The sequence below is a fragment of the Dipodomys ordii genome, unplaced genomic scaffold, assembly GCF_000151885.1.
Source record: "Dipodomys ordii isolate 6190 unplaced genomic scaffold, Dord_2.0 Scaffold100, whole genome shotgun sequence".
In the NCBI taxonomy this organism is placed as follows: domain Eukaryota; kingdom Metazoa; phylum Chordata; class Mammalia; order Rodentia; family Heteromyidae; genus Dipodomys; species Dipodomys ordii.
The window spans coordinates 1,928,299-1,936,829 of NW_012267316.1; the positions used below are offsets into that span (position 1 = coordinate 1,928,299).

The window sequence follows — 8,531 nt, forward strand, 5'->3', positions numbered from 1 at the left end:
GCAGAGAGGACCTTGACAGGGGAATGCCTGTCTCAGCTCCATCAGGAGATGGACTCAGCTGTTCACAAACAACCAAGAACTGGATGGTCTTGGCACTGGCTCCTGAAGATCCACTGGAAAGTGAGTTGATTGTTTATTCAGCAGGTGGCTTAAGATCTTCTGGAGGAACAAAAAGGCATCTAGGGTAGAGGGTTGGAGTCTGATGACCAACATTTATCTAAAGTCCCCTTCCTTGCCATAAAGACTTTGTCCCCTTTTCTCAAAAGGAAGAAACCCAAATCCACAGAACTCATTCAAGAACCCCTTCTGGCTACAACCTGAAAGTGTCTCCCAAGGCAAATAGATAAGAGATGATGGCCGTGACTTCAATAGGCCTCTTCTTCCATAGAAGAGCAGCCAGAGAAGAAACTGGTATTGCTGCCCAGGGTTCGCTTCTTTTTCTTCCCTGGGGCCTTACTTGGTTGGGATTCTATTGTTCTATGTTTCAATTCTGAGAAGCCAAAGGAGAGAGCGAGTGCAGTCTTGTTGAACAGAACTTGATCCTCATCACACACCTCTTTTAGGATCTTGCTATTGGGAGTGGCACAGACAGGACTGAAGAAGCTCAGTCCTGGAGTTACCTCTGTGGGATCCTCCAATTTTAAGGAGTCTTCAGAATCCTGGGCCTGCTCACCACAACTGGAGCTACTGCGTTGGCTTTGCTGGCGATTCCGGCATTTTGTGGAGTCACAGTTACAGGCCACACTGCAGTCTGACCTTTGCCTCCTGCACCCACACTTCCTGTTTCCACACCAGCACTTGCAGGAGCATCCGTGGATGGTCTTTTGGGTCACCTTAGTTAATTTAGTGGGCTTCCATTCCTCATCGTCCCCATCACTGCCAGCATCGTCGTGTATATCTATGGAATTCTCTGAACAATACTTTAGTTCTTCCACATCCAGGGTTTGTTCCAGGAACTTTTCTTTAACCCGAAAAGGCTTTGGCTTAGGTGGGATATATTCAAAGGAAGAGTCTGGAAAGTGAATAGTATCCCTAAAATGAGATTTGTGTCTGCTGGCTACTTGGAGGAGGGTTAGTTTCTTCTTAATGACTTCCTTCTCTTGGAGAAGCTGCTGGTTTTGTTCACACACCTCTTGCATCTTCCTCAGCTCATCATCCTGACACTTCAACGTGGTTAGCAGCTGCTGTTCCCTCCCACTAACTTCTCTTGATGCCTCCAGCTGGGTCTCTGCCATTTGGCTCTGCTGCAGCTGCATGAGAAGGTAAAGAATTTTCTCTTGGTGCTGTTGCTCTGCTCGGACCAGGTCAGCCTTTAACTCGGTCTCTGCCTCCGCAAAATGATTTCGCTCCTCAAACAGCATCTTCTGTATGTCTGCACAGCCCGCTGTGCTCTGCTTCACGCTGCTTTCAAGCTTACTGATCTGGATTTTTGAGGAAACCAACTCTCCAATTAAATATTTCAGGGCATATTTTGCTTCAAGAATTGTAGTGATATTCTCCCAGCGTTGTTTAGGCCTGTCTTCACTTTCTGCATCCAGGAGTTTTTGCTGGAGGTCAGCAATCTGAGCACTCCTGAGTTCCATTTCAGTCTCTAGGCCTTCAATCTGCTTTGTAATCGAAGCCTCTGACTCTGGAACTTGCTCATGAACCTGAGTACGTGAGAATGTATATCTCCGGAGTTTAGGAGGCAGATTCTCCCCACATTCCTTTTTTGCTTTGAGTTGAGCCACATCTTGAGCCAGGATCTTCCTGTCTTCAAGAAGGTCACTCAGATGGCGTTTGGCTTCCTCGGTACTGACCATAACTTCAATTTCACTTCCAAGCCAATTCTTCACTCGAGTTGCTGTGCTTTCCATTCCACAGCTCTGTGTCTCTTTTCTTTTTCTGGCTACCTCCCCTTGCTTTTGGAGAGCGTCCTTGAGACGCTTGTTGGCAGCTGCTGCCTCCTCTGTTTTACGTCTGAGAACAGTGGACTGTTTCTGGAAGTTTCTTTCGAGTTTGAGCAGCTCATACTGCCTCTTGCGGTCTCTTTCTTTTAACTGGATTACTTCTTTATCTTTTTGGTGCTTCCACTGTCTAAACTTCTCAGCATCCTCCTTCATCTGCCTCATCAGCTGTACGCGGTGGTTTTTCATCATCTGTATCTCCTGGTTCAGTTTGGAGACAGTATTCTCGGTGGATTCCTTCAGCTTCAGAAGTTTTGACTGTTCGTTTAGTTTTTTCTTCAAATCAGCTATCTGGCCCTCCAGCTCCTGGAGACATTTGCGACGGTGTTCACTCAGCTTGGCTTGGTTGACATCTTTCTTGGCTGACTGAAGCTCAAGAGATAATTCTTCCTTTTCCTTTTGCAGACTGATGATATCCAATTCTAGGTGTTTAATATTATCTTGGTATTGGAGCTGAATGGGCTGCAGCTGGCTGTCATTTTGAGTCATCTTTCTAGCGAGGTCTTCCTTCAGGACAAGAGCTTTATTCAGCTCAAGGAGCTCCTTAGATATCTGGGCTTGGCGTAGAGCATGTTGAGTGGTGAAAACATCAGACGACCTGCTTGTATCTGCATTGGTTTCTGCTTGACTTTCTGGCTCCAGGCTGCCATCCGTGGCTGTCTCTATACAAACAAGAGTTTCATCGGGTAACTGGGAAATTGCTTGTTGCAGATTACAAATTAACACTAAATTTCCTTTTAATTCCTGGTCTTGTGAAGTCTCCACCAGCTTTTGAAGGTCTAGCTTGCAGGCTGCATGTTGCCTAAGCTCTTTGAGTTTGGCACTCATTTTTTCATTTGCTTGCTCTGTCAAAATGATTTTTTCCAACATCTGGGCTGTCTGGCCAGCTGCTTCACTCAGGCCATGACTTAGTTTTTCGTTCTCCTCTATCAGGGACTGATTCTTTTCCATGAGAGACTGGAGATTCTCACAGGATTCCATATTTATAGACCCAGGGAGGGTCCCTCCATGGGCTTGTAGCAAGAGGACCTGTAGCTCTTGTACCTGTTGCTTAAGGTGATTAAGTTCAGCTGTCTGGGGATCAATATTAATAACAGGTTTGTTCTTGATTTTTCTTGCTCTGTCTGCATAGCGGAGGGTGTTTAAGGTTTCCTCTAGATTAGAGTCTGCGGGACTCACACAGGCTATCATCAGTGTATGGCTATTGCCTCCTAGAGAATCTTGAAGCAGTCGGGTCAATTTGGAATCCCTGTAGGGCACAAACCTCCCCCTTTTGTCATCTCCCAGAGCACTGATGACATTTCCCAAGCATAGGAGGCCCCGGTTAATATTAATACCCTCTTTTAGCCGATCCCCTTCGGCCTTGGTTTTCTTCTGTCTTTCTGATCCAGCAAGGTCTACCAGATGTAGTTTGGAGCGAAAGCTGCAGCTCTTGTCATTTTTCTTCCTTTGTTCTATGGAGATTGTAAAAATAGCATGCGATCGGGACGACTGGGAGTTCATGGCGGTGGAAGCCACAGTCCTGGAGTTGTTGCCCTGCTCCAAACAGGACACGGTGCTGGAAGCAACTGAAACAGTCTTTTCGGTCAGTCCCACGATCTTGATGCCTTCCTTAGGATCTTCCCTAATACTTATTTGTGAGACTTTCTCTCGAGGCGAACACAGAAGGTCCAGAATTTCTTCATTGTAGATCTCCAAATAAGATACTTTCTGAATAAATTCGAAGTCACTCTTTTCCCGGATTTCTTTGAAGAGCAGCTGAATCACTCGAGGAATGACCCCAACCGTTGGCTCATTCTCTTGCTCTGCTGTGTAGGTTCCTCCCATTGAATACGTTTTCCCAGAGCCAGTCTGCCCATAGGCCAAGACGGTTGCGTTGTAACCTTTAAAGATGCCTTTGATGAGTGGTGCTACTGCTGTATTGAAGACCTCTTCCTGCTCGGTAGAGGGATCAAACACGAAATCGTAGGTAAAACATTTATCTGTCCCAACCACCACTTGAGGTTCCCCAGGCACAAAGGACAGGCACATCTGGCAGCCCTCACTAATCTCTTTAGGGACCAGAGGGCGACAGCGCAGCGCCACTCTCACAGGAATCCCCTTCACTTCTTCCTTCATGGTTCTAGCTCAGCATCTTCTCAATCTAGGGTCCCTTCTTGCAGCCCTCCCGGGTCCTCCTGATCTCCTGTCTCAACTGGATCTTTAACCGCCAAATTTCCTAAGGATTCCAGAGGTATCAACCAATCAGAGCACACACAGCTTGTGGGCGGAGCATGCAGGGCTGTGCCATCCTGATAGAGGTTCTGGGGATGGAAAATGACTGGGCTGATAGGAAGACAGGGATGACGTAGTCTGTCCCCACCCTCTTTCCTCCCATGCAATATTTTTAGTCCACACTGGAAGGTCTTCTCAGATGCTAAACAAAGATAGTAAACCAAGAGAGACTGATAGTAATTTCAAAAAAACAACTGATATTTTGGGTGAGATTGTGAAGAAAGCAACTTGATACACTGGACAACCATTCATGCTATTTAATCATGGCAAATCTCATTGCAAATAGATGCATTCTATTTATGGCACATGTAAAACAATATATGAACTGTATTGAGTCACTGTGGCTTAAGTGGCTATGGGGAAATGAGTTCCATCTGTTGAAGCAGAACATCTGAGAAGTCATTCATTACATTTATCTGTATTCCGCTGATGTGGACATTAATGGAACTAAATTATAGAGATGGCATTATAGAATGAAACACTGAAGAGCTGATGCACCAAGGGTGCTTAACAAGCTGCTATATAAGAGGCGATTTTGTATTCAAGAGAAGGGAGGAAATTAAAAAAGACCAATAAAATGTTTGACTTTTTATTTATAGCTTTATTTTGAAACTATTTATTGACAGTAAAACAATTCTGAGTCTAGATTTTGGAGGGTGTAGAGTCATAGTGGTAATAAGGAAAAACATGAAAGGAAACAGGGTCTGCTACCACGGATCAGGTTAAGAACTTGCTCTTGCTTGATTTAATGGATCTTTTCTGCTTGTAATAAAATTGTATTGGTGCTAAGATTCCAGGAAAATTGAACTTAGTGGCAAATTAGGTCTTTATAACAAGTGGTGCTGGCTGGGAAGGTGGCTTAGTGGTAGAGTGCTTGCCTAGCATGCCTGAGTCCCTGGGTTCAATTCCTCAGTACCATATAAACAATAAATGAAAGAAATAAAATTTAAAAGGAAAAATTAACAGGTGGTGCTGTGTACCAAAGCATGAAAGAAGGAAGTTAATCTTCCAACATTAAAAACAAAAAATTGACTCAAATTAGATAGGAGTTTTGAGTGAAATATTTCTCTTGAAGGAGTAAATTTTCATAAACTTGAGTTGGATAAAGCCTCCTAAGAAACAACAAAAAAGTAAAAGTAGGGAGAAATGAATAATATATATTTACCAAAATTAAAATTTTCTGTACATACAAACAATGAGAAGACAAAGCATTAAATTAGAGAAAATATTTGTAACCATATACTTAAAGTGGATTGTATCCAGAACATATATAAGACTCATGATACTAAAAAGATTAACGTTTCAATTAAATACACTTGAAGTATCAGAATATTTTTCAAAAAAAGGAAGATATATAAATTGCCAAGAAGTGCATAAAATGATACTCAATGGCATTCACTAATAAGAAAATAAAAATCAAAACCAAGAAACAATGAGAACCAGTTCAAATCAATTTATTGAGACCTAGAAGCAAATGTCAGGTATAGATATATGTTGTATATGTATGTATACACACATAATATGCATATAATGTGTTTGTATAGAAGTGGGGGTATTATTCAGTTATAAAATAAATTTGCTGGTAAATGGATGAACTTGAGCTCATCATATTCTTTTAAATAGTAGGGTCTATTATATATACCCAAGCCAACATGAACCACTTTCCATGAAGTTAAGATAATAGTCACATGACACTGCATCCAGCTAATGGTTAAGATATGGTCTCAAGTTCTTGCCCAGGCTGGCTTGGAATTGTGATCTTCCCAATATCAACTTCCATTGTATCTGGGGTGACAAGCACGAACCATTGACATACAGCTATATCTATAAATTTTATGGACATTATATTTGAGGTAGTAGAGAAAGCTAACTTGGAATCCCTTTCTTATTGCTTAGTAGATGTGTGCCGTACATAATACTTGTTGTTTGTGAATTGCATAAAAATTATGATTGTATCTAACCGATAGCTCCTTGAAATGAAGGACTTGGAGAATGCAATCAGCATACTTTGTATAGCAAAAAAACTTGAACACTTGATAGCTAGTATTTTCATGGATTTTATTTTATTTATTGTTATTCTCTTTCAATGTGTAAATTTTTTAAATAAGTTTTTTATTGTGAAAATACTGTACAGAGGGTTTACATGAGCAAGATGTGAGTACATTTCTTATCCAGCATTGTTGCTTCCTCCTTTGTTTTCCCCTACCTTCCCTTCCCTTCCATCTCCACAACTACACTCCCCTGCCCTCCCCACCTAAATTGTAAAGTTTGTTCTTCAACATAGCATCTTGTGCATCTCATTGTTACAATGGGTCCACCTGTATCCCTATTTAAACAATTTTTCCCTTGCCCTCCCCAAATTATACCAACATCAAATACAGTGAAAACAGGGGTTATACTGTGGGGCAGGAACATACAAAGCAAGAAAAATCAAGTGGTACCTTATAACTATGTTAGAAACAATAGCAAGAAAGAAAAAAAAACACTTGTGTCCTTATCTTGGGGTTCATTTCACCTAACATCATCTTATCTGACCTTTTCTGCTTGTCTCAGATATATACTAGTTATTGCAAATAAGGGAAACCATGGGACCTATGTTTCTTTGGGCCTGGCTTACTTCACTTAATAAGCTCAGGGACAGTGCCCAGGCACAGAGTTCAAGACCCACTACTGACCAAAAAATAAATAAATAAAATATGCTGAAGCAATGTTAGATTTTTTATTTATTTATTTATTTTTATGTGGTACCAAGGAATTGAACCCAGGACTTCATGCATGCTAGGCAAGCACTCTAACACTGAGCCACCTTCCCAGCCCAATGTGTAGATTTTTGTAATTATATTTTCTTGTGTCGAATCAGTGCAAATATGCTTTTAGTTTCCACAGTATATTCTAATCTCTTTTTGCACCTCAGTAACTAGGGTTTAGATTGTTTAATAAATATGTTATTTGTTGAAACACATAATCAAGTCATAAAGAGACAAAATCTATTCTCTATCACAATAAAAGTGCCAGAGCAAAGGGACAAAAGGCTAAGGAAATAAAAACCAAATGAGCAAGGAAATCAGGCTATGTGTGAATGAGAGAGGACAGGGCCAAAGGTTGCTTTGCAAACAAGTAATCTAGGAAGCAGGAAAGCTCATAGCCTCAGAGGTGAAGCTAAGCTGAGAAGCAGCAGCTACAAGCCAGGAAATTAACAGGGACTAACCCGTAGTGGCTGGTATTTGCTTCCAGCTATGGAACAAATCTGTGTCTTTGGATTTATTCCCTAATGAGAAAGGTGAAGTCCCTTCTCTTCTTTTTACATTGCTTAGCAGACACATTGGTTTGTCTAGTTGGAAGGATTTGTTTTATATAAATGAGATAGAACATATATGTGCACATTTTTATCTACATGCACATATCCACACACATTTATGTGTACACACATTTCTATCATATACTGTGCAAATTTCTTCCATAGTTAAATAACCTAAATGTTACTGTAATCTCTGTGTGTGGATGCTGTATTGAAACTCCTCTTACATGCTTCTCTCTGTAGAATCCATGGAAGAAAAATTGCCAGCATCTTTCATGTGTCTTGGATGCTGGTTTTTAATGAATGATGAAATATGTACACTTTAAAGGAGAACATGATCCTACACTAGACTTTCACTTAGCTTTTCAAAGAGCTGCTCCATGGAAGCAGGTAAAGTCATTTGATAGAAATACACAGACTAGAAGACAGCAGTATTACTGCTAGTGCAAGCTCCTGCCCATCATATGAATGGTCTTTATTCACAACTCCTGCTTTCTTTCTGATTAAAAAAATGTTCATTCAATACCTCACTCCTGAAAAAAAGGTCATTATGTCCTCACAGTATGATTTGGCCAGACCTATTTGTAAACTTGGCTATGAAAATTTTCTAATTATTATTATTATTCTTTTGGTATGTCATTTAAAAAGTGAACACTCTGTACAACTACTTCTTCCCAGTGAATTCTTCTAATAATTACAGAACTGGTTACGCAGCATCAGAGAAAAATGTGTTACAAGTCTGAAGGGAGCTTTGGATATACCCATGTTAAGCCCACTATCCAGAGTAATCTCTTTGTGTGATTATATAGCTCTTATGTGCATGTTTAATGATTCTTTTAAAACATACTTTGCATCAGTCTGTCTTATTATGAGCATATACACTATAATCCTGAATATATCAGTAGCATAATCACATTAGTGAGGTGATTTACTTTTAGTGATATAATAAATCACTAACCAAAGTTTTACATATATTTTTATTATCTTTGAGTTGTTGTAGAAAGGAGTTGTTA

At 40.6% G+C, this 8,531-nt stretch overlaps 1 protein-coding gene across 1 annotated transcript; it reads right to left on the reverse strand.

The window, feature by feature from the left end:
• Nucleotides 1–365: 365 nt before the first annotated feature.
• Nucleotides 366–4,064, reverse strand: LOC105993802 (chromosome-associated kinesin KIF4A-like). Its single transcript, XM_013027165.1, has one exon. The coding sequence runs from the start codon at nucleotides 4,062–4,064 to the stop codon at nucleotides 366–368; it is 3,699 nt and encodes a 1,232-aa protein (XP_012882619.1).
• Between the last annotated feature and the right edge of the window lie 4,467 nt (nucleotides 4,065–8,531).

Bases quoted from the DNA above. Each gene is read 5' to 3' on its own strand.
- LOC105993802 (XM_013027165.1), bottom strand. From the start codon at position 4,064: ATGAAGGAAGAAGTGAAGGGGATTCCTGTGAGAGTGGCGCTGCGCTGT.